This window comes from Carassius auratus, unplaced genomic scaffold (assembly GCF_003368295.1).
Source record: "Carassius auratus strain Wakin unplaced genomic scaffold, ASM336829v1 scaf_tig00216838, whole genome shotgun sequence".
Taxonomy (NCBI): Eukaryota; Metazoa; Chordata; class Actinopteri; order Cypriniformes; family Cyprinidae; genus Carassius; species Carassius auratus.
Window position 1 is genome coordinate 82591 of NW_020528759.1, and position 26733 is coordinate 109323.

Below are 26733 nucleotides of genomic sequence, written 5' to 3' on the forward strand. Positions count from 1 at the left end.
TTAGTTCGAAAATCAATTGCACAATCGATCGGACCAACCAAAAAAAGTTTCGGAAATGAAAATAGGGAATCGATTTTAACCAAATGTGAAAGTGAAAGTGAAAGTGAAGTGACATTCAGCCAAGTATGGTGACCCATACTCAGAATTTGTGCTCTGCATTTAACCCATCCGGAATGCACACACACAGAGCAGTGAACACACACACACACACACACACAAATATGTACACTATTAATTTTAAAATAATTAAACGATAAAAAAAAAGATGTAACAAAACTCACAAACAAGCAGAAAAAGAAAATAAAGAATTCCGAAAGTGCAGTATGCCTTGAAAGCTAGACAGAAAATACCAGCAATTTTACGCGCCTATAAGACCCAGTGACGTCGAAAGCAACCTCTTATGCTGCGTTCACACCAAACGTGAATAGATCGTCTGGCGGTAATAATTTCAATGTTAAGTCAATGTAAAGACGTGTTTACGCACGTATTGAGGTCTCGCGGTGCGGTAGACATGAATTCGCCTCATTTGCACATCTAGTTACAGGAGTTTCTGAGTTATGAGAAGGACCATTGCAAGCTGACAGTGACCGGTAATACCCACACCTTGTGCAGCTGGACCGGAGTGTCCCTGGACATCAGTGCGGTCAGAGCACGTCTTCTCAACAGCTGGACATATAGTGAATAAAAAACCTCTCTGCTCTGGACCCCGAAAATGTTGATTGACTTGTTTTCCTGTCCAATAAATTTTCTAATGGCCCTAAGCCTTTCATTATGCCTGCCTAGTGCCGCCTAGCCTAAGTGGCGGTTTCGTTCAATAAAAAAAAGACACACGTGGCCTGTTCTCAAGTCCATTTAAAGTTGCATTTTTTTTAACAGTTGTTTGAAATGGATTGAATCATTATTTAAAATGATCTTGGAGATTTTTGAATTGCCTAAATCATAAATGCAGCCGGGTTGAAGCCTGCAGTGATGTTTTTCTTTTGTTATGGCAGCCGTCCCCTCTGCATATATATTATTTCGAGAATGTTATACTCCTGTTGCTGTTTGCTATTCTGCACGAAACTTCATGACTTGTGCGTTTCCAGCGCTCTTTACGTTCGTCCGTTATTTGACGTTGGAAAAGGAAACGTCTTTTTTTTTTTGACATGGAAAATCGATTTTACAATCGATTCAATGAACACTTATGTCTTAAAAATTTTAAATGATTTTTCACAAAAGTGACAGCCCTATACTATAATATACTCAAAAAATATCGACCGATATATCAGTATATATATTTTTTACTCCCTAATATTGGTATTGACCTCTTACAAAAAAAAAAAAACATATCAGTTGGGCTCTAGTAATATGTACCATTTATCTGTGAACTACAGTCTACAGCAAGTTCAGGTTCAAGTTCAAATTGATTTGGACCATAAATATACTATATATATATATATATATATATATATATGTATGTATATGGTAACCTATACATTAGCTAAAAAATACAAGCTGTACAAATGCTTCACATAAACAGTGTACCTATACACAACTAACCTACTGACAGATTTTGACTACAAAATACTATATATCATTATTTACCTATACATTAACAAAAAAAATGTAAACTACGAATGCTTCACATAATACTGAAGCAGTGTACATAATATAAGTTTGTATGTTTCTCTTATCTCTTCAGAGGTTTGTTATATCTCAATATTTTTTGTAAATAAGTATTTGTACTGTAAATAAAGAACTTGATACGGTTGTTTTGTCATTTGTTCTTGTAGGCACAGATTTCTTGAATTATGTGAGTATTTTTTTAATTGACATATCATTAGCAGCAGGAATCACAAATAACTTGGTCCCACGTTATATCAAGTGTCCCTAATGTCTGTGAACTTACATGGTAACTACATAAATAAAGGTGCTAATTAAACCTTTAATAAATAAAGGAGCTAATTAAACCTTTGTAATTAATATAGTACTAGACACAATTTTAAAATACATAGGCCTACACTTTATTGGCTGAATAACTGGCACGAATAGAGTGACCACCTGTCCCGCTTTACGTTGTACTGTACAGCAATTTTACCCTTTGTCCCGCCTCACGCAAACTGAGCATCTGTCCTGATTTTTCATTCGACCCTGCCTAATAAATACACAGATACGTCCATAGGTGTAGTGTTAACTAGGTCCAATAGTTCAGAGGAGAGCAGTACAAGTGTTAGTCGATAGGCTGAGTCATACGTCAGTCAAACTGTTGACTGGTGCATGAACACCTCCCCAACATTGTCAACAATCTCAAATTGGAGAGCGCACATGCTGTTCGCTCAGGTTAAGCAGCCTTTATGCAAAAGCTGTTTTTCAGTGGGACATGGTGGAGAATAAGACGTGAGCGGCATGGTGCATGTGAGTACCACAGAAAAAAAGCGCATCATCAAGAAACATGCAAATCAGTGCAATCGTTTTACAATAAACCAAATGACCCACTGGCTGACAAAGTTTGGGCAGCAGAAGTGACGAGCATTTATCATGCCGTACATGACTGCAGTAACAAGTTTGCTCCAGTCATTTTTCCAGATTCTGAAATGGCTCAGAAAAAAGCTGTAGAAACTGTGGGTGATATTTTGGGTCAGGTAGTGTCTTAATCTTTTAGTCAGTGGGTTTAAAAAGAAATATAGGCAATATATTACAGAAAGCTTGAAGTGTCTACTTTTAAACGAAATTATTCAACCCAAAATAAATGGGCTACTCTCTGATGATGTAATCCATATGAAATGTGCATTTCTCTGGTGTTCACGGCGAGTCCGCATCGTCAACTTCATCTTAGCAGCGACACAGAAAACACCAGTTTATTATTAAATGTCTCCTTGCTAATTTAGACAAAGTCATAATCATTACAGTTCTTTGTGGCAAGCTTTATGTGTGCGGTCATAACGATTATTATCCTGTAGACTATATCCTGTTTAAGTAATTCAATTAATATAAAGGGGCGATGCATTTATCAAATGCGGGTCGGGTACAACATCTTCTTTTTCTTTTTTCGCGGTCCGAGTTGCGACGGGTTAGTTGAAAACATCGGTGGGTGTGGGTTGTTTATACATTGACCCACGCATCACTGGTAGGCAGCGATTCAATTCGATTCATGATTCATAGGTTTTAGATTTGATTCAAGAATGATTTTTGCACATTTAGAATGATTCGATTTGGTCCACAATTAAATTCGATTCGATTATGACAATTTAATTCTGCTCTCTTTAAGTGCATTCACAGGATTATTAAAATGCTTCCCCTAAATTCTTTAAATGATTAGTCAGGGACAAATTACAGCAGCCTTAGGGTTAGGGTTAGGGTTAGGGCTTACCTCATAAATACACTCACCTAAAGGATTATTAGGAACATTATGGTTACAGAACCATAGGTTAGAAAAAAAAACTTTTGTCCATTGTTAGATGCTAGTTTAATGATGCTATGACATTGCATAGGTAAACATGTATTTAAGCCAAGATAAAAAAAAAACAGCTTTATGAGTATTATGCATAAGCCAACATCTGGCATGTCTATGAGAGCCAGATCACTTCTCTTTCAGTGTGAAAACGTCTTCATCTCATTTTCACAAAATAAAACGCTATAGTAGCCTAGCTAACTTTTCCTCTCCATCAGCGGATGATGATTCTGAGAGAAAACTAGCCTGATGTCCGTTTGCTAAAGCAACGAACGCTACTTTCATGAATCTGATTATCGGAGATAAACCTCGCGCTCTTATTTCAAGATCGTTATTAATGCTGTGGTTATTTTAACAGTTTCCTTCATGCATTCAGTTCATCAGCATTGTTTAAACACATTTATCATTCAATGGAACTGTGTGTATGATTTAGACACTTACATTTCTGCTCCGTCCATTTCGACTGTTGGCTGTGAGGAACGGTGTGTTGTCAAGTTACCGGGTTGAAACATGCCTGCACTCATACTCTTTTTATTCATTATTTTCACAAGACCATAATGGATAATTATTCAATATTATTGCGATAATCATTGTTATTCATGATCATAAGCGTTTTAAGTGGAATCCTCCATCAGCTGCTCCTGCTTCACAGCGAACATGACTCATGCTAACTGACCCAGCTTCATCTTCAGCTGTTTGAGTTTACTAAATCAGATTGAGGCCAATACAACATGTCATGACATGCTTTAAAATCTCACGCCGTTTGTAATTTCACTGTATTTTCATCTCCTAAATTACCCCGATTCTATAATAGTAAAATTTTAATTTTTTGAATAATTGTAGCCTACATAAATGGCTGAATCAAAACAAATATGATAACTTTTTAACTGCAAGCAGATATAGGCCTATATTATATTGTACATTACAAATATTTGGATCATCCCTTATTCTTATCCTTATTTTCTTAAAGAATAAAGACTTATTTTCTTCAAGAAAAAACATTAAAAATAAAGAATAAAAGAAAGAAACCCTAATTTTCCATTTCTGAAGTTAATTGGCAACTCTAATGATGATGTTACTATCGATTAATGGATTTAAAAAAGAAAAAAGTGGGTGCTTTGTTTCAGAACAGCTCGTAAAAAATATGATGAAAAAGTAATGCTAACTTATTAATTCATAGAAATAATTTAATAATTAAAACCTTTTTTTAAATACTAAGTTGAACTTGAATTTCAAGTAGGCTAATGTACCAACAGGATTATATTAAGTTCCCTTCACTTTACAACAAATCCTTTAAATTTAACAAATATATCAGAACAAAACAAGAATTAAAAATATATAATTCTAATGGATAAATATAATTGCTGTATATAATAATATAGGCTTATAAACAAAAACATTCTAATAATTTAAAGTGATACATAAGGCAAAGTTGGGCTTATCTCTCTCATTCGAGACAAATCCAAACATGTTGCCCATTTGAAGCTAAATTATTAATCATGAGGTAAAATAGGCTTTGGATTTTACATGTGTTTCATTATCGATGGGAAAAATCATAATGAGCCAAAATATGCTAATGTGGACCACTGCTCACGCCGAATGGATGGGGAATGGCCGCTGTTTCCAATGAATATGTGCGCGTGAGGCACCAGTGCAATCAATGTCACAATTCACAATTTCTGGTCACACAGTAAAGGCATAATTCAAAATGTAATGACTGTTTAATAACAATGGCATGCTTAAAGAGCCTTTGTGTAAAAGTCTTTAAATTTTTGATGAGTAGACTATAGCCTAAGACTATGCTATTTTCTAATGGTTTTTAAGGATGTGATAATGTATATTATAATGTTATTGTTGTTTTACGTCTTCCTTTCATTTTACAATTACATTCAGTTCACAATCTGTCCCTTTGCGTCACCTGGTGGTAGTTTCGCGAATGATTTTAACATGCCACCGACTTGCAGTGAACGCCGCGGACCCTGCAATGGCGTACACGCGGTATTACCCATTTAAGTTGTCCACCTACTGCACATCGCCAAAACGGTTTTCTTGATGTCCACCTCGTTGCTTGCAAAATCAACATCCTTTGTGGAAAAAAAAAGGTATATATATATATATATATATATATATATATATATATATATTAGGGGTGTAAAGTTAGGCGTATTCGTATTGAACCGTTCGGTACGAGGCTTTCGGTTCGGTACGCGGTACGCATTATGTATACCGAACGGTTCGTTGGACTAATTAATTATATTTGAAAAAAAAAAAAAAAATAGAAATATTATGTTATGCGTTCAACAAGGTAGCCCAATAACCCAAACAACGTAACAGGCAACGCCCCTGACACCCCCGAAGAAGAAAAAAACACCAACTTATATGTTTATGTTAGGCTACTCAGCAGGCGCTCGCTCACTCAGTACGCGCTGAAGGCTCGTTGCAAAATGGCCAATGCGTTTAACAGACCAGAAATAGAAGATCCTCCAATAACCAACAGGTCTGGTGTTTGGGTGCACTTTGGATTCCCTGTAAGCTATAATGGTGATGACAAGAGAGTGGTGGATAAAAAAAACAACGGTATGTCGCATCTGCTACATGACAATAGGGTACACCAGCGGGAATAAAAAAAAACAAAAAAATAAAAACACCAGCGGGAATACTTGAAACATGTCAACTCATTTACTCCGACATCACCTTAGTGTGTCAGTATCTGGGGAAAGACGAAAAAGAGGAGAAACATACACGCAACAAACCCCGCAGCATTTAGACAGACATTTCCAACGGATTCAAACAGGGCAAAAGACTACATTTACGTTATATTTACGTTATAGCCGCGGATATGAGACCTTACTATTTACCATTCATTCTGTCATCACCATTATAGCTTACAGGGAATCCAAAGTGCACCCAAACACCAGACCTGTTGGTTATTTTAGGATGTTATATTTCTGGTCTGTTAAATGCATTAGACATTTTGCAACGAGCCTTCTGTGCATGCTGAGTGAGCGAGCGCCCTAGGGGCCGTTCACATATCGCGCCTACAAACGCGTGGAAAACGCTAGGTGCCGCTATCTCCTCCTTTCCAAGCGCTCGGGCAGAAGCGCTCCTGAGGCGTCTGTCTTTGCTAAGCAACAATGACGTGCTCTCTCCATGAGACGCGGAAATTTCAGCAAAGGATAAATGGATTTGCAGCTCTAAAAATCACTTACAGTAGCTGTGCTACTAAATTTATTTCAAAATTGCAATCCATATACAACTATGATCAGCTGTTCCTTCATCTTGGCTGAGCTTTCAACGTTGTTACGGGAAAGGATGAAGCTGATTGGTTAGTTCTTGTCACATGACCCGCGGTGCGCTTGCGGCTTTCTGAAAAGTTGAGATGTTTTTACATTTTGCTGTATCTAAAACGTACCGAACCGAACCGTGACATCAGTGTATCGTATCGAACCGAACCGTGAATTTTGTGAACCGTTACACCCCTAATATATATATATATATATATATATATATATATATATATATATATATATATATACACACAGTCATGCCCACAAATATTGGCACCCTTGGCAAATATGATCAAATAAGGCTGTGAAAATTAATCTGCATTGTTAATCCTTTTGATTTTTTATTTAAAAAATTCACAAAAATGTATCCTTACATTGGATAATAAGAATTTAAAACGGAGGGGAAATATCATTATGAAATTAATGTTTTTCTCAAATACTCATGGGACACAATTATTGGCACCCCTAGAAATTCTTATGAGCAAAATATCTCTGAAGTATATTCCCAGTCATATTCACAATTTGAATTTGAATGGGAATATCCTCCCCCAGCGGTTGAGTTACTGAAGCTTTTTCCCAATGCCGGAAGAACAGTGCCGTCCTTGGCACCGCCAAAATTGGTGCAATTCTTTGCCAAAATACAGGTTTGTATGTTTAATTTCATCTATGAAATCATTACTATGCTATGCTATATGTCACTTTATTTTATTTTATTTAGTTGGGGTCACTTGACTGATTGCACAGACACTACTGGAAGAGAGCTGAACTGGATGATGACATCACTGAATCATCAATGAACTGACTTTACCTAAAAAACTGACTGTTTGTTATTGTCCTCTTGCATTATCTACAAACTATTTTCCTGTTTATTAAAACTGCTTTGACAGTTTGTATTGTATAAAGTGCTATATAAATAAAGGTGAATTGACTTGACTATTGAGAACTGTGCTTATCAAAAAGGATGATATCACGTAAAACCTAAACCATCCTGGCTGTGTGGAGTACAAAGGTTTAATGGGAAGTTAACATCAGTCATATTTTTTAATAGCTTGGCTTTGCAATTTACTCAATATTTAAAAATGTTACAATTTACATCAACTCAGCTGTTTACTTTTGATATTAAAATCTCAAAAGATAATAAAGTATATAAATAAAAAGCGTCTCTGCTTTTAAAACAAACAAAAACAAAAAAAGTTCATGTCATGTCTTTTGTATGCTCAGATTTGTTATTACTTGTGATCAGTGGAGGCTCCAGACAATTTAGATTGGGGGGCAATGGGGGGGGGGGGGGGGTCTCATGAAAACCAACAAAAAATACAGTGGACACGGCTAATAACTGCATATTACTGCTACTAAACAACAAAAACAACACGACATATCAACTACTTTGTTTTTAATTAATTAATCGATTGCAGTTTGCAAACAATATACTCAAACTTTAAAGGAAAATGATGTCATTAATAACTCACCCTCATGTCGTTCCAAACCAGTAAGACCTCTTTTTATCTTCTGAACACAGTTTAAGATATTTTAGATTTAGTCTGAGAGCTCTCAGTCCCTCCATTGAAGCTGTGTGTACGGTATACTGTCCATGTCCAGAAAGGTAAAGTAGTCCATTTTGGTCCAAAAATAGCAAATACTACGACTTTATTCAGCATTGTCTTCTCTTCTGTGTCTGTTGTGAGAGAGAGTCATTCGATGTAACCGGATCTTTTTGAAACAGTTCACCAAATCGAACTGAATCGTTTTTAACGGTTCGCATCTCTAATACGCATTAATCCACAAATGACTTAAGCTGTTAACTTTTTTAATGTGTCTGACACTCCCTCTGAGCTCAAACAAACCAATATCCCGGAGTAATTCATGCACTCAAACAGTACATTGATGACTGAACTGCTGTGAAGATGAACACCGAGCCGAGCCAGATAACGAACAATAGACTGACTCGTTCACAAGTGAAGAACCGGTTGCATCGGTGTTCGTATCACCAGTGGTTCTCTCGGACAGTTCGATTCAATATTAGTTAGTTATTTTGTGCTCGACGTAATGGCGTCATTTGCGATGATTGCCCTTGATTCAAGCCTTTGGTTTACCCACACCCATAACACTAGCACAGAATCAGTTCAGAATCAATCAACAAAAGAATCAGTCCAGTTCAGACGCTCTGTGTGTCGCTCTGCTTCACGCTGAATCACACATGCGCAGTATCATCAGTTCATCGGTTCACGAATCGAACGCGTCTGACAGAAACGGTTCTTGGTACAGTGTACGAATAAATTTCAAAACAATTATTATTTACTATTGTTCTCCGTAGTTTGAAGAGAAACATTTTTTAATCTTCATCCCAGATATATACTTATAATACTTAGATTTGAAGGATCTCACAGAAGTCTGGCAGCCCACTAGTAGAGCCTTGTGCAACTAGCATTACATTTCTGAACTCAACACCCTTACTGATCACACTTCTGGTCAGGTGTACTTCACTTGGATACCTCAACTTAATTTCCTTAGCAGCTGCTTGGTTCAAAACATCAACTGAAACTGCTGAAACATCATGGGCTTCAAAGTCAGTCTTCTAGGCCTCATGTAATATGAAATCATCAGCTGGTGTTTCACTGCTAATGACATTGAAATGTTCTTAAAACAGTTTGTATGCTGTGAAACCTGCTTAAAGAAGCTGTGTGCTTCATAGTGCATGGTCCACTGCTCTACAAGTGGACCATATAACTTAATGAGCTGCGCATAGCAACAGAGTTCCTGGAAAAAGCTCTGTGTACTTCTGTCTATGTTCAGTGATTTTGCATTGAAGATAAGCAATTGTGTAATCCGTGTGAAAACTAGTAACAGCAAGTTCCACAATGTCCTTCAAATCCAAAAGAACTTGCCATGCCAATTCATTCTCTGGAAACAAATGTTTACATTTAATAAAATTAAGTTGGGACCATTTTTTTGATTGTAGCTGTAGCATCATGCAAGTAGGTTTGTTGTCTAGCATCCAGACTCGCCCCGTTCACACTGTCAGAGACACACAGCGACAGAGCGACATAACAGGGGCAAGGAACTCGACCGGAAGTTGAAGTCGGGTGGGGGCGGCCATCTTTTAGCAGAACTTCACTTGCGTTAGCATTCCCATTGACTCCCATTCATTTTGGCGTCACTTTGACAGCGAATAACTTTACATCTGAGGCGTTTAAAGACTCTGTTTGTCCATTATTTATTTCTAAAGATACACGACAATGTATAAAAGGGCTCCATTACCTTCTATGTTACATTATGGCCCCGTATAAACAGTTTTTGTAAAAATAGGCTAACGATTGCGTAATAACCACTCGACTCTCTGTTGCATTACCGTACAGACAGGAGGAGAAGCTCACAGGCAATTAACTTAATATGGTGTACTGGCGTTACATTTTAAAATACTATACAAAATAATTAATCAGAATACTTACTCCTGCTCACTCACGACAAAGAAGTCCCCGCTCGAGCTCGCCGTCTCTGCAAGATTAACGATGGCAGTTTGCACGCACAGCTACTAGAAGATTTACATCTGTCAGACAGGTTGCTGACGTCGTCAAGCTTCGTTTGAGTCTGCGCGTCAGAAACGGAAGTGCTAAAAAACGCTAAAAATGGCCTTCAATTGTCTCAATTGAGTTCCAATGGGGTCGCTGTGTCCATTTCTTTTACTGTCTATGCGACAATCTCATTCATTTTAACGGAGAGCTGGTGACACGAGTGACCACCAATAGGAGTGAAGAATCTGTCAGCAGTGCAGGTCTCGAGTTCAGGCAAGACAGGACAGATTTCCTGAGCGATTTCACTGAAACCACATACATGGATATATAAATGATGCGTAGAAAAGAAACAGTTGGCTAAGTGAATTTGAATCAAACATTAATGGTTTAAATTGTTGTTCATATAATACAGTTAGCAGTTTAGCACCGGTTAATGATTTAATGCACAAGCACTGCTGTACTAAATACAACAACACTCTCCAACAGCAGAATGGCCATTTCATTTATGTTAAGTCTTATTCCTAGTCATATTAGAAGAATATGCAAGATTTAACGGCAATATAGTTCATGCATTCAATATGCAAGATTTAACGGCAATATAGTTCATGCATTCATGACCTCTAGACTGGACTATTGTAATGCACTTCTAGGTGGTTGTCCTGCTTCGTCTATAAACAAGTTACAGGTCGTCCAAAATGCAGCAGCTAGAGTCCTTATGAGGTCAAGAAAATATACCCCAATTTTACAGTCTCTGCACTGGCTACCTATTAAGTTCCGCATCAGTTACAAATTATCATTACTTACCTATAAGGCCCTAAATGGTTTAGCTCCTGCGTACCTAACTAGCCTTCTACCACGTTACAACCCATCACGCACCCTAAGGTCACAAAACACTGGACTTTTGGTAGTTCCTAGGATAGCAAAGTCCACTAAAGGAGGTAGAGCTTTCTCACATTTGGCTCCCAAACTCTGGAATAGCCTTCCTGATAATGTTCAGGGTTCAGACACACTCTCTCTGTTTAAATCTAGATTAAAAACACATCTCTTTCGCCAAGCATTCGAATAATGTATCTCTTAAATTGTGAGTGTAGTTGCATCTGATCAAATGTGCATTTTTATTCATTAGCTTGGGTTAAACTAATTTTACTTTGTTGGATCAGCAGCTATGCTAGTGATGTCTCTATGTGTTTCTCTGTTTCTGCTGGGATCTTCATCCCGTGGTAACTAGGATTTACACAAGCTCCAGTCTGGATCCAGAACACCTGAGAAGAGATGATGCTGACCCTCAGAGGACCCCAGATGATGCTGACCCTGAATCAACAAACAGAACTAACAATTATTGCTAAATGTGTGACTGAATCATATAATAACTTAATTAATAATATTGATAGTTCATCGTCTAGCTGACTACGTCTTGTATTATTATTATTATTATTTTTATTTTTTCTAAAATCCTGTCAAATGTGCACAAACTACTAGCTACTACTAAATATTGTAGAAACATAATTTTCTGTAAAGTTGCTTTGTAACGATTTGTTTTGTAAAAAGCGCTATACAAATAAAGTTGAATTGAATATATCTATAGTTATGGTTGCGTTTTCTGCAGAGATGTGAAGATGTGCAGTCCAGTAAGATCACCGCCTTATCATCAGACACGCCCACGCGCGTCTTCACACAGTACAGAGTCTCACACACACACACACACACACACACACACACACACACACACGCTGGTGAAGACTCTCTGATGGTCAGCTTCACTGTGTGTGTGTTCAGACTCCGCTGATCGCAGACAAATTCACGGATAAACCATGGCTTCGTCAGGCGACACGAGACTGACAGCAGGTAACTAACTCTGTCTATCTACACGAATTAGTCCTCTTTTCACTCGTAGTGATGCAGTAAACGAGCTACAAGCGAGTTAGTCTGAAAACAGTCTTTCCTCGATGATCTCAACGCGCTGCGTCCGAAGGGACCGTCTACAAAGAGCGAAACGAGAAAAAGGTTTCTAAAAAAATGCCTTTACATCTGTAAACAACTGCACAATTCAGTTTACATTTTGTTTAATGAACTAAGAAGAACTAAACAAGCTAAACAAAATGTTTTTAAAATTACATCTTTAAAATGAGGCAGAATAATAAATACATTAAATGAATCAGGTGCTACAGTACAAGTCACCTTTATTCACATATTCAGTACTGGCTGTGTCAAGCAGGAGAATAGTTGGAGGACATTATCAGGTCATTTTTCCAGCTGGAGTCGGTTCATTGGTGATTCAGTGTTGACGTCATCCAGTTCAGCTCTCCTCCAGTGATGTCTGCGTGATCAGTCCAGTTTCCCCAGGTAAACAGAACCCAGGACTCCATCACTGACACACCTGATGTCTCAGTCCAAACCACCTGATCATGGTTCAGTGAAGCTGTGCCAACATCATGAAGGACTTGAGTGACCTTCTTGTGTTTATTTACATGGATCTGAATGAGTACTACAACAACAGCACTACCTACACATCCATTTACACAGATCCGTTCATCTCTCTCTCTGTGTGTGTGTGTGTGTGTGTGTGTGTGTGTGTATGTGTGTTATATTGTATTGTATGAAATTAATTGGCTATTTTTCCATTTTTCATGTCCTAGTCTCTCCTCTTTCAACACGTGCATCGTAAACATGGGAATAAAGCTCTTTTGGATTTTGCACAAGACGCTAAATTAAATAATTAAATTAGAGGCCATGTAAGGCACTCTTTTCATTTTTAACAAATATTCGTATTCATGTTTTTGTCTGTCAAGTGTTTATTTATTTTTATTTTTTTAATTAAAACAATATAATTGTCGTCACTCATTTATTATTCTATGTATTTTCTTTATTAGTTCATTGTTATTGTAATTGTATGCATTCAAATAATTTTTGAGAAAATATGTTTGGAGAGAAAGATACAGTCTCGGACAAACTTTTCCAAAAAAATAAATAAATAACCTTATGATTAAACAGATTAAAACAGGAGTGCATTTCTGCCACTCTTCACCAGCCAATCAGAAGCAACCTTCGTCTCATCAATGATGCAGGGAGAGATTAACTGAAGTTGCTCCTGATTGGCTACGATTATAGTTACAGTTAAGTCTATGCGAAATACATACAAATAAAGTTCTGTCGTTTATTTACACTACATTACATTAATAAAAACTGAAGATTATTCCAATTATGAACAGTTCTTTGCTGTTATTGTAGTACTCATACAGTTCCATGTAAATAAACACAAGAACACTATTCTGTTATGATGTTGGCACAACTTAATTCAACCTTGGGTAATTGGTTTGCAGTACGTGTAGGTTTGTTGTTTTAAATGTTATTATAGAAGCAGATTTACACTTCCAATCATTATCTGCTCAGGACAGCAAATGGAGAGAAATGTAGAAAACATAGAAGAAACATTAATTTTGTGCAAAAGCTATGGTTGTTACAGTCACAATGTGTTAAATATACAAAGATGCATGTTTCAGAGGTGTTTTAATCAACACACAAGCCATCCTAACACAGTAGTACAGCTCAGAAGACGTGTTCACTGTACCGGTGTGAAAGTGACTACTGCTATTCTGTTGTGCCCTGATATGTGATACCGTGGATACTGTTATATATTCATTATTTCAAGTGTTGTATTTATATAGTGTTGTTCAGTTTGGTACGCTTTGCAAATTTTACCACAACTGATGATAAAGAGTTGAGGCTGAATGTTTTCATCCTCTGTGTGCAACACCATACTACACAGGAATTAGTAATCAAACACAGAGCATCGTAACAGACCAAACTAATAGAGCACAAATCACTGCTCCAGTGGTTGCCAATCTGAGGGATTGTGTACAGTCATGAGATTATTCTTCAAAAGAAACCTCTGCAGGGTGATGAAGACTACACTGCGTAACTGTCTCGCTTTTCATGCAGTCACTGGTCTGATATGTAAATAATTGAATACAAAATATTAATCTGACATATTTTAATGAGCTCAACATGACTGGCAGTACACTCTTGAGTGCTCTGTTACCAGTTGTGCTTGCATCAGTAACAGAACACTAGATGTGCGATTGATGAATCAGTTATATTGAGTTAAATAACTCTGACACAAAGGACCATTTCAAATATTGAACTGTTAAATATTAACTGTGTTCAACATTGATATTAATCAGAAATGTTTCTTGAGCAGTAAATCATCAGCAAACACTGATCTCCCTTGTGGTAGTGAAAAAAACCTTGCATTTCCGTGACCGTCTGACAGAAATAGCATCAGTATGGTTAGTAAAGTGGAAGTTGGAGTTGAAAAGGAGTTGTTTGATCAGGGCCTTTATTAACAAAACATTGTATCTTACCACTAAGAGGTCTTCTAAATAGCTGTAACACTTTTTAGCTAAGAGTTTTCTCTTAAAACCTTTTGACAAAGCTGCTGAGTCAAACTTTACTAAGGAATTAGTAAATAATCTAAGAGTTAGGGGGCGGGGCTGACCTCGTTGCTATGGATGATGTCATCATGCTTACTAACCATGCACACAGTGATTACTCTTACAAATGTGCTTCTCAAAAACACTGAGCAGATGTGTATATAAACAGCCTTTTAATTATCAGAGTAATCATGGCTGATAGTAAAATATAAAAAAACTGCATGCAAGAACATCTGTTACTTCTTGCACAACTAATGAATGAAAACAAGGATATAATCAAAACAAAGAGTTCAGATAAAGGTGATACCTTTATAAAAGCTCATTATCATCAAGTGTTTCTAAAGTGTTTACACTCCGAGGCAGATTGCCAGCAACAGCTATTTCAAGATGTTATAATCACTAAGTCATATATGTTTTAGCGCTGAAACACTTAAATAAAGGCTGAAATACTCTTAGAGCAAAAATGTAGGAGTTTAGAAAGATAAACATTTTATCTTACCACTGAGTTCTCCTAAATAGCAGTAAAAGTTTTCCCTTAAAACCGATTCACAAAGCTGCTGAGACTTACCTTTATAAACAGAAGTCTTAAGCTAAGAGTAAGGGGGCGGGGCTGAGCTCGTTGCTATGGATGATGTCATCATACTAACCACACACACTGATTGGCTGATAGTCTCTGTCAGAGATTTGTTCGTTGAAATATTGCAGAGCACAATATTATGTTGCTACATTCAGATAAAGGTTTAAAATAAACAAGTTAATTGCCACATTAAAACAAAGAGTTTAAAATGCAGGCTTAGTATCACTAATTAAACAAGTGGGCTATATATTCAGCTAATTGTCAGCCTCTTATACCTGTATGTATGCTTCTCTTAAACCATTAGTCAAGATGCATTAGGGCTGCCTAAAAAGCGCAACATTTTGTTGCTATTCTGAGTGCACATGAATAAATGTAGAGTCTTTACAGATGCAGAAGATGCAAAACTCTTGTCTAAATGACCAAAAATGTATTTTAAGAGTAAAAGGTCACAGCAGCGCTTCCATCTGTCCAAACCAAACTGGACATGAGAACAGCTATATATTAAGGACATAATAAAATATTTTGTGTTGGGATAACCTCCAAACCCAAACAATTAGAAAAAAAAATGTTTCTAAAATGTTTATATTCTGAGGTAGATTGCTTGAAACAGCCATTTTAGTATATTTGAGATTTGGTCTTAGTGAATTCACTACTCTTCACTACTCCTAACGTTTCACAGATTTAGGAGCTAATTTTAGCACTAAAACACTTTGTGAAATACTCTAAGAACAAATATTTAGAAGTCCTAAATCTAGGACTGACACGCCCATTATTTTTAAGATTTTTTCCTAAATCTGCAAGTTAAGAGCTACTTTTAGCCTGAAGATGTTTAGTGAATACAGGCCCAGATCTTGAGAGATGTAATGTCTTCTTGAAATCAGACTCTCCAAATATCCTCCAGGTGAATGGCAGGCCAGATCATCAGCAGTAAATAAGCATATTGTGCCAAATAAGACTGTACTTTGGACATTTATTTTCACATTTATCTGAACTTACATCCCTCAATAAATTTAATATCATCCATTATTGACTCAAATATTTTGTTGAAACCATACACTTCTTTGTCAGATGAATTAAAAAGCATACGTCTAGCAGGTAAATTCCTCAGACAAAAATAAACTGCTCCCATTCTGTGAACTTTAGTTTTAGAGCCTAAAGCATTTGTTGTTTCAAAATCATCAAAATAAAGTTAAACTTGTAAAGCTTGAGGAAATCTACTGTGAAATATTTGATTTTTAAAATGTGAGCCATTACAGTAGTAGTAGACAATTTTCCATCACTTTCAGTTGAATCCACAAAGAGCTTTTTCATTTGTTCATTGTCAAAAAGAAATTTCAGGCTATCAATAATAGATTTGACCTGTATCAGCTTGAGTTAACACTTGAGTTAATTTACCTTGGTTTCTTGCAGTGTCACCTCTAATTCCAAGGAACATTTCTGTTGGCTTGATAAATGATGCAATACTTGGTCATTTTGTAGGGGGTATCAACTTCCTCAAACATATGTCATTCTCTTTCAGTATCTTCCATCAAAGTCTGCTATTCATCATTGGTATAGAGTAACTATTAAGCAGAGATGTGGTTCTCTCTCTTGAAAACAGTCCAGGTTCTTTAGTGCATGTGCTGCTTCTTTGCACATGGAGGAGGAGCACATTTTTGCAACAAATGCTGCTTCACAGAGTAGTGCTGCAGTTACTGGAGCCATCAAAATGAGTCTGTCGAATATCTCCAGCAGCAGAAGTCCTCATTCATGCTGGTGTCAGATTCAGCTGGAGCATGCTCTCTATTGAGATGTTCAGCATGAGAACTGAAGTTATGGTGTGTTCATTGACAGCTGGTTGACTGCAAACAAGTGTATAATCCTGTCCATCAGAAAGTGCATGGACATGCCTAAGATGACTTGTATGTTACCGGATGTATTTTGAAGTAGATTTTGTGCACTTCAGACATATGTACATGGCGGTACAACTTAGGAAAGTGCTTGAAGCTTTGAAATAAGCTCCACAACTTTAGATCTCTTCCCACGAGAAAGGAATGTCATACACATTTTCAAAGAAATTAAAGACAGATGTGAGTTGGACAGGATATTCTACATTGCTAACCCAGTAGATTTTAAACAGCTTGTCGATGGCACACGTCAGACTGTTATCCTCCAGTGGAATGGTGACTTTGTCATTCTCTGCTACAATGATGTATTGTGCTGTAGAACCTGGGGCTCCTAAACAGACAATGTGGTGTTAAAGTCTGTCCTCCATCGTCTGGGAATTATCCAGGAGGCTGGAGATGCTGGTTCCAGCCTGTAAAAATAAAAGTACATTTGATAACGTTAGCAGTGTTGTCATTCTTGAAGCAAACTCTTCCCTGTTTGGGATCACTGTATTTAATTTGAGAATGTAGATACAGAATGAAGCATCCAGCATGATAGAGTAAACCGTCACTAGCGTTAGCAGCATCAGCCTCTCCTGGGTCCTAATGCCCTTCAGTTAGGATGGTTATTTATTTACTGGACGCTGTTGGCCTGTTTGTAATAAAATTAAAATACACAAATAACCTTAAGACACTTGGCCAAAATTAGTTGAAAAATTAGTTATAGTTTTATTCAAATCAGAGTCATGTAATTTTGTAACCTCACAAAGTGCTTGTTCAGAAAACTAACAAAGAAAAATAAAGCTAACATAAAAGTACAATCAATTTGCTTACCGGCTTAATGTCTGAGAGATAAGCCGGGGCCGACTTTGTTCTGCATTTGGCCCACCCTTTGCTCTTCCTGACGCAGTGGGGAAAAACACTGAATATAATGGCTGACTTTCAACTCCAAACTTTCCTTCAGAGAACTACTAAAACTAACGGTGTCCATAGATCATACATACATACCATAACGAGCAAAGAAGACAACCTTCACTCTCATTATGAGATGGCATGACCATCTTTTGCTACTTTGGAACAATATCTCCTTCCCATTTTCGAAGAAAGATGTCAGCCTTCCCAGGAAACAGCAGTATTATGATTTGAATTAAAATGAATGGGCTTGATTTTAGAGCACCCTAATCTGTAGCTTGCGGCTGGAGGGGGCTGGTTAAAGATTGTTAAAGGATAATGTAAGAGAAGGAACAGCATTTCAGAGGGAAAGAAAAATTCCAGATTATGACTAAAGATTACAAAGACAAACAGTTTTTTTATATATATGAGGAGAGTGGGGTAAGTTGTCACACTTTTCAAACTCTCTAACATTTAATGAGCACCAAACATCACAATGATATAAATGTCATACTAAATGAAAGAAGGAAGTCTTGGGCACATATGTTGTATTCATTACATTTTCATATCATGTATCATTAACAGCGATGTAGACTTTTGAATAGAGAATGTGCACTAGATTATCTAAAAAATAAGAACACTACTACTTAATTGTGATTATTGATTATTGATTTTAACTTTAAAATTCAAACCAGAACTGGAAATATAAAAACAATCATGCCTATTCAGTTGTTAAGTGATGACGTAAGAAACGCTGTTTCCGGGTCCAAGCCTCATCTCGCTTCACTTGAGAAGATGACCTCAGCAGCCGTTTATGAGCACTGTTTATTCATATTAATAATTTAAGATAAAAGCTTTCAAACTTACGGTATACACTACAGTCTCCGTGCTCACAGCGTCCCAAACACAAATAATTTATATATATATATTAGGGGTGTAACGGTTCACAAAATTCACGGTTCGGTTCGATACGATACACTGATGTCTCGGTTCGGTTCGGTACGTTTTAGATACAGCAAAATGTAAAAACATCTCAACTTTTCAGAAAGCCGCAAGCGCACCGCGGGTCATGTGACAAGAACTAACCAATCAGCTTCATCCTTTCCCGTAACAACGTTGAAAGCTCAGCCAAGATGAAGGAACAGCTGATCATAGTTGTATATGGATTGCAATTTTGAAATAAATTTAGTAGCAGAGCTACTGCAAGCGATTTTTAGAGCTGCAAATCCATTTATCCTTTGCTGAAATTTCCGCGTCTCATGGAGAGAGCACGTCATTGTTGCTTAGCAAAGACAGACGCCTCATGAGCGCTTCTGCCCGAGCGCTTTGGAAAGGAGGAGAAAGACGTGCCTAGCGTTTTCCACGCATTTTTAGGCGCTCGCTCACTCAGCACGCACAGAAGGCTCGTTGCAAAATGGCCAATGCGTTTAACAGACCAGAAATAGAAGATCCTCCAATAACCAACAGGTCTGGTGTTTGGGTGCACTTTGGATTCCCTGTAAGCTATAATGGAGATGATAAAATGAATGGTAAATAGTAAGGTCTCATATCCGCGGCTATAACGTAAATGTAACGTAAATGTAGTCTTTTGCCCTGTTTGAATCCGTTGGAAATGTCTGTCTAAATGCTGCTTGGATAGTTTGTTGCGTGTATGTTTCTCCTCTTTTTCGTCTTTCCCCAGATACTGACACACTAAGATGATGTCAGCGTAAATGAGTTGACATGTTTCAAGTATTCCTGCTGGTGTTTATCTTTTTTGTTTTTTTTTATTCCCGCTGGTGTACCCTATTGTCATGTAGCAGATGCGACATACCGTTGTTTTTTTATCCACCACTCTCTTGCCATCACCATTATAGCTTACAGGGAATCCAAAGTGCACCCAAACACCAGACCTGTTGGTTATTGGAGGATCTTCTCATTTCTAGTCTGTTAAACGCATTGGGCACCGTGTACCGTGCATGAACTGCTCGCTCACTCAGCGCGTACTGAGTGAGCGAGCGCCTGACTGAGTAGCCTAACATAAACATATATCTATAAGTTGGTGTTTTATTTCTTCTTCGGGGGTGTCAGGGGCGTTGCCTGTTACGTCGTTCGGGTTATAGATACAGTCGGCATCTAGTCATAGCTGGGGGCGTGGCGAGGGCGGAGTCGGCGTGGGGGAAAACACTGTGAGCATCGTGTGTATCTGAATGGCAAAATGCACATATTGAGCACTCATTCCCAGAGACACGTAGAACAGTTGTAGTCTCTTTTAACTTTAATATTCATATACACTAGTCCATATTGATATTTGATTCACTTTACAGCCCTAATATAGATGTATTCATTCAAAAATAGCCAAATCCCGTGACGTTCTGCTTTATGCAGCAAGCTCTTTTGACTGGATTCCACGATTCAATCGTTTCGCAAACACAAACGGGGTGAATTTATGAATGAAAGTGTAAAAGTTCTGACACAAAACTAAGTTGTTACGTGTCCACATGCTTTTTTAAGTGGGTTTATGTTCAACACTAGGCTAACGTTACACAGTTTTGCTTATGGTAGAATGATAAGGCTAATTATATATGCATTCCACTTTCTGAAACAACCTTACACAGTTTTGATAGCGTTAATAATGAACACGATGTTAATATAGCCTGCCTGTGATGAATGCCGACTGCACACACATGCTTAGTCTTGGGATTCCACAACTTCCCTTGATCATCCTCACAACTTATTGCTTGTAGCCATTTTGTCATCCTTTCCGGCTCTGTATGTTTTTTAGGAAGGATGTAGAACTTCAATTCATAATTTGTTAGTTTATTGGAGGTACAGAAAACGACACAGCAACTCTTCGGCGTGATTGTCCCATTAATTTCAATTGTCGCCAAGGCAATGTTTTCCCCCACGGGCTAAATTCATATCACGTGACGGGGCGTTCCCGGGGGCGTTCCCAGACCAACCCTCTGTATCTATTGGGCTACCTTGTTGAACGCATATCATTATATTTCTCTCTTTTTCTTTTTTTTAAAATATAATTAATTAGTCCAACGAACCGTTCGGTACATAATACGTACCGTGTACCGAACCAAAAGACTCGTACCAAACGGTTCAATTCGAATACGCGTATCGTTACACCCCTAATATATATATATTTTTATATTTATATTATCATAGTCTGGCTATCTGGCACTTCGGTATGGAGTTAAAGGTTAAGATTATAACTTTTTCGCTAGTATTTCATCACATTGTGAGTTTATATTAGCACCTTTTGTTGTTTTCTCGTGGTAACTGATAGAGCGTTTGGACACGGAAGCGCTGCTACGTGACGTCAGACTTAACAAGAGAATTGAATTTGGAAAAACAGTTATTTAAATCCAAACAATATACATTTAAATCAAGACCAATTACTTTGAACTTTAAACTCAAAAGTCCTGAATTAAATACTGCAGATAACTTTTTTTAACATGTTTAACCTCTGAGCAAAACAGATTCCCTGTACCTGACTAATCAGACTCATCTTCAGAATCACAACTTTGGCCCACACAAATTGCCTGGACTGAAGTGCAAGCATCATGGTCCCATTTGTTGCATTTTACACATTTTATTTTCTTCATCATCTGATGATGACTCTTGTATGATGTATGATTTTCTTCTGCCTTGTTCTTAGTGGGTCCAGATTTTGACTCACATATAACAATTTTGAAACAGCTTTTAGCTAAATTCAGCCATATTCTTTTCTATTTCTAGTTGCTGCTTAACTGGCGTGTAAGTAAGAATTGTTAATTGCACCGTTTTCTTCCTTTGCTGGCTGGTTTTTGGAGGCAAGCTTTTGGATATGGCCGGATGTCCTCTGGAGTTGGTAGTCTGCTGTCAGCAATAGCATTGCTGGGTAAGGATGAGCTGGTTATAGCTGAAGCTTAACTGGGCATGCTAGACAGAGCAGAGATAGCGCTGGAGCCTGGCAGGGTTCTGAATGGGTCGATCTGTGACGTAGGATGATGCAAACCCAATTTCCAGAAATACATCTCAATGTTTTTTTGAGCATGTTCTATGTGTTTATTTCTACTGGGGCAAGTTGTCACATATGATGACTTGCCCCAAAGTCATTGAGACAACTTGCCTCAAACTGAACTGTGTGCTAAAGTTGGCTAAATCTCAAGGTTAGCTTAACATAGCACGTCAATTAAAATATCAAAAGACACATTATTGTCTCCTCTATTTTGTGCAAAATAGTAGTTTTTAACATTCATACCTAACAAAGTTGTATTGTATAAATTGCAAATGTTTTACTTTTTAAGATAAAAATTAAGAAAATTATGCTAACCTCAGATTAGAGCGATCTTGACCACATTTGAAAAATAAATTGTCTATAGAAGAAGTCACATAAAGTGGCTATTAGAGTTTTGATACAGAGCCTCAAGTGTTGGAGTTATGAACAGTGTGACAACTTACCCCTCTCTCCTATATGAATTGCATAAACAACATTTTCACCATAAGAATAATAATGCACACTAACAAAGTAACACTTTGTGTCGTTCACTCCCAATAGGACTCCTCCTCCCCTTCAGCAGTTATTCGTTCTTCCTTCGTAGATTTCAAAGTCTCATCTCAATAAATCCACTGTGGGAGAGTGGGTCATAGAAATGTTACAATTGTACCTTTTATAAGAACCCATGGTGTGTGACGAGCAAACCAGCACAGTGGGTGTACTTCTGGTGTAATTGTAACTGTAATATTGGCTATTTAAAATAAATAAATAAAACTACTTTACAAAAAATTTACTACATTTTCAGTTGACCTGTTAACCAACTATCATATCACACTTACTATTCCAAGCTTTGTGTGTTTTGAAAAGTGGAAATTACAAATCCTTCATGCTCTTCTCTTCTCCCATCTTGATCTTTAGAGAAGGAAACAGTTACCACACCTTCTGCCAACATCCGTTTCTCTTCATTACAAGGGTAACTAAAATAAAATACAGGAACCAAGTTAAGTCTGTTTTCTCTACTGCTGATCAGCAGTTTGTTTTACAAGTTTTCTTCCCCAGTTATGTTCAGATTATTAAAAGTAATCAGTGTTTATTCAAAGTATTCACCATCTTTATATGTTATGACATTCACAGTTGTTTTAACATTCACAGTAAACTGTAAACTTACAATCCGCTTTGTTCCACCAACGTACTGACTCCTATCTTCACAAGGAGCTTTCTTGATGTCTCTGAAAGCATTCCTGAAGCTTCTTTATCCTTAAATATACTTGGACCTTTGCTTTGAGTTAGTGCTCACATTGTGTCTATATCAATTAATTATAATTCTTTAATATAATATATGTAATACATTTATATGTTTTCATTAGCTACCATTATGCACCATGATAATGCAAAAAGAAAGTGTAGATAAATACTGTACTACTTTACATTAGCATTTGCAATCATCATCCATCACCATGTTTGAATGGAACTGCCACTTGAAAAGCAATATTAATATATAATGCTTAAGGAAAGCATGATAATACTGCAATATGTATGCATGATACACAGGTAATTTATTATTAGTTATGTTACTGAAAAGGGAAATTACATACCAATGCATGTGATCCACTTCCCTTAATTGACTTAAATAAAACTTGAAACTTGTCTGTACTTTACTCTCTCTCCTGCTGCAGACTTCGCTAAACCACGCCCCACTTGCCACATACCCCCACTGCCCAACTCAGGCTGGGGAGACAATGTACAGCACCGGCCGTTCCTCCCCCTCTATCTCCTGCGACAGGACTGCACCCAGCCCCCTGTCCAACATGTCTGTCTGCAACACAAAAGGGAGAGAAAAATCAGGAAAGTGTAACAACGGCCCACCACATACAGCAGCCTTCACCTGGGTAAAAGCCAGCCGACACGGTTCCGTCCACCGTATCTGGCGCCTCCTTTTTAGTAAGATCCGCCAAGGGGCTGGTGAGGTCTGAATAATTAGGTACAAACCTTCTGTAATATCCCTTCAGCCCCAGGAACTACCTTACCTCCTTTTTGGTCTTGGTACATTGACAGGTTGCAACGGCTGCTGTTTTGTCAATTTGGGGACGCACCTGTCCATGCCCCAAGTCCACATGCCTAATTGCACACTTCTTTGGGTTGGCCGTGAGTCCGGCCCCCTTCAGCAATCTCAAGACAGCCCTCAGATGCTACATATGCCGCTACCAATCATTACTATATATTATGATATCATCTAAATATGCAGCTGCATATGCAGCATGGGGCAGCAGAATCTTATCCATGAGACGCTGAAAGGTGGCCGGTGCCACGAACAGCCCGAACGGAAGGGTAACAAATTTGTGTAATCCAAACAGCGTTGTGAAGGCTGTCTTTTCTCTGGACAATGTAGACATGGGGATCTGCCAATATCCCTTTGTTAAGTCCAGTGTTGAATAAAAATGAGCCGTACCGAGCCGATCAAGCAATTCATCAACCCGCGGCATTGGATACCCGTCGAACTTCAACACAGTAGGCCTGCAGCGATATTTTTTTTTTTGAGTATTTGCTTTTTCTTAAAATATTTATTTGAATTAAGTAAAAATAATAATTATAAATAGTTTAAACAAAAGCATACACTATAATTAAAAACTGAACGCAGCTACAATGCTGCTTGCTGACATTCAACTTTTTTTTTTTGCTTTTTTTTTTTGTTCATTCAAACGATTGACGCTGGATTGCCAATTGACGCCAATTCGAAAGTGAATGTTTAATGCACACACATTTATAAGCCATTTAAAAGCGAGGAAAAGAGGACACCCTCTCCCATCCCCCCACCCTATGGTGATACCGGTATTGCCTGCCACTTTGCAAGTAAATTAGATATAATTTAGAGTAATACAAGCACTTTCTCTCCCGGTGCAAATTTGCTTAACTTAGTCCCCCTGTTATACAGCAGGCTCTGTCTGTCCTGGGCTTGTAACAAATTCTCCATTGATAGCCGCCCCAAAGTGAGAAGTTTTGTCCTCAAGTCCAGTACATACTATATTTCGCTTTTACTTTGAGATGGTCCATCCTCCCAAGTTTCTCTTAGGACGTCCAACACCCCACTGGGCTGAAGTCCATAGAGAAGCTTCGAAGGGGGAAAACCCTGTGGAGGCTTGCGGGACCTCTCGCACAGCGAACAACAGGGGCTCTAACTATTTATCCCAATTCTTGACATCTTCTTGGACGAATTTACGAATCATGGATTTAAGAATGCGATTAAAACGTTTGACCAGGCCGTCGGTCTGTGGGTGATAGACGCAGGTCCGAATCGATTTAATGGCAAATCATTCATAAAGTTAGCGTAAAGTACGTGACATAAATGCCATGCCTTGATCCGTGAGGATTTATTTTCGGAATCCCCACACGGGAGATTAAACGAACCAGCGCATCACTGCTTCAGGATATCGTGTTACATAATCCACTATGATTTATGCAAAACAATGTTCCCTTGCAGATCGCTCTAATGGCCTGATGAGGTCCATACCAATTCTCTCAAAGGGGGCCTGCATTAATGGGAGGGTGCGCAAAGGCACTTTTGGGGCAGCCGGAGGGTTAACCAACTGACATTCAGGACAAGACGCACACCACCTGCGCACATTCTCGTGAATGCCCGGCCAAAAAAAAGGGTCATGAAGCGATTTAGTGTCATTGCCTGTCCTAAGTGCCCCGCCATTGGATTAGAATGAGCCACTTGGGTTGTATCTTCTTTTGGTTGTGTGTCTTGTGTCACTCGATACAACTGATCTTTTAAAATAGCAAAATATGGATAGGTAGGGATGATGGCCCTCTAAGACCAAGAGGTTCTGTACCGGAAGCTGCTGTGCAGCCACCTGAGACTCGCCCGAGAGCAATGGAATTAGGCATACCGGCCTTTGATCATGGGGCCATCCACATGCTTCCGCTGATTTTTCAAATAGTTCTAGAAACGCTTCAGGGTCATCCTGTGGTCCCATCTTATCCAAGGGTAGGTGAGTGGGCACCACGGGCTGTTCAGTGGCTTTGGTACGAACCTCCCGGTCAATCAAGCTCTGTATCTATGGCTTGGAGAATGGCGTGGAATCGCCTCTCATGCCCATTTCTTAAGTCCAACAGGTCCTGATGTTATTCCTGATGTAAGACCGCGAGGGATGAGATGACTTACACAAATGGCGTGGAGGACGGGGCTTGCATGGCGGCGGCTCTCCTTCTTCCTTTCCCTGGTTTCGGCACCAGTGTAACACATTCGTGAGTGGAAAGGAAGAGGACGGAGTGGTTAAAAATTAGCTTTCTCCAGAAATTTAGTGACAAACTTACCAAAGTGTATGAGGAGATATAATTTGTGAAGCACTAACATCAGAGCAGTGGTGGACGAAGTACACAAATCAAGTACTTGAGTAAAAGTACAGATACGTATAGTAAAATATTACTCCAGTAAAAGTAAAAGTACTCCTTTTTCAATTTTACTCAAGTGAAAGTACAAAGGCACTCAATTTTTTATGTACTTAAGTAAAAAAGTACTGAAAGATAGATGTTTACAATTTTATATAGGCTACTTAATTTAATTTTATATTAGCACATATTTTTTTTAAATAATCCTACTGCTCAAAATACCTGGGATTTTTTCCAAAATAACCACTATATGGAGTCAAGATATATTTTTGTTGTTGATATGGACTACGCTGATGAGAGTGATGTTAACTGTGAAGCTAACACTGTGATTTACCTGAGAGAAAACAGAGAAGACCATCTGATCTCCACCAGTAAGAAA

General features: G+C 38.0%; 1 protein-coding gene and 1 long non-coding RNA gene across 7 annotated transcripts in view; one reads left to right on the forward strand and one right to left on the reverse strand.

The window, feature by feature from the left end:
* Positions 1 to 11944: 11944 nt before the first annotated feature.
* The window catches only part of LOC113099030 (GTPase IMAP family member 7-like), a 35682-nt gene continuing 20893 nt past the window's right edge, over positions 11945 to 26733 (forward strand). Inside the window, exons 1-2 of one of the 3 annotated variants that reach the window (XM_026264082.1) lie at positions 11945 to 12074; positions 12442 to 12572. Coding sequence is in view for 1 of the 3 variants with exons in the window: in XM_026264081.1 (XP_026119866.1) it covers positions 12041 to 12074 (34 nt within the window). In the remaining 2 variants the exon portion in view is untranslated. The remainder of the gene's footprint in view (positions 12075 to 12441; positions 12573 to 26733) is intronic. The other 2 variants (XM_026264083.1, XM_026264081.1) reach the window with 2 other exon arrangements.
* LOC113099031 (uncharacterized) lies at positions 14280 to 25996 on the reverse strand. 4 transcript variants are annotated; one of them, XR_003289269.1, is made up of 4 exons: positions 23131 to 25996; positions 22802 to 22939; positions 22491 to 22594; positions 14280 to 18307 (listed from the first exon to the last, which is right to left on the reverse strand). It is a non-coding gene; the product is annotated as an uncharacterized LOC113099031 (long non-coding RNA). The 4 variants fall into 4 exon arrangements; XR_003289267.1 differs by having other exon boundaries at positions 14280 to 17532; positions 17936 to 18307; positions 22491 to 22939; XR_003289268.1 differs by having other exon boundaries at positions 14280 to 18216; positions 22491 to 22939.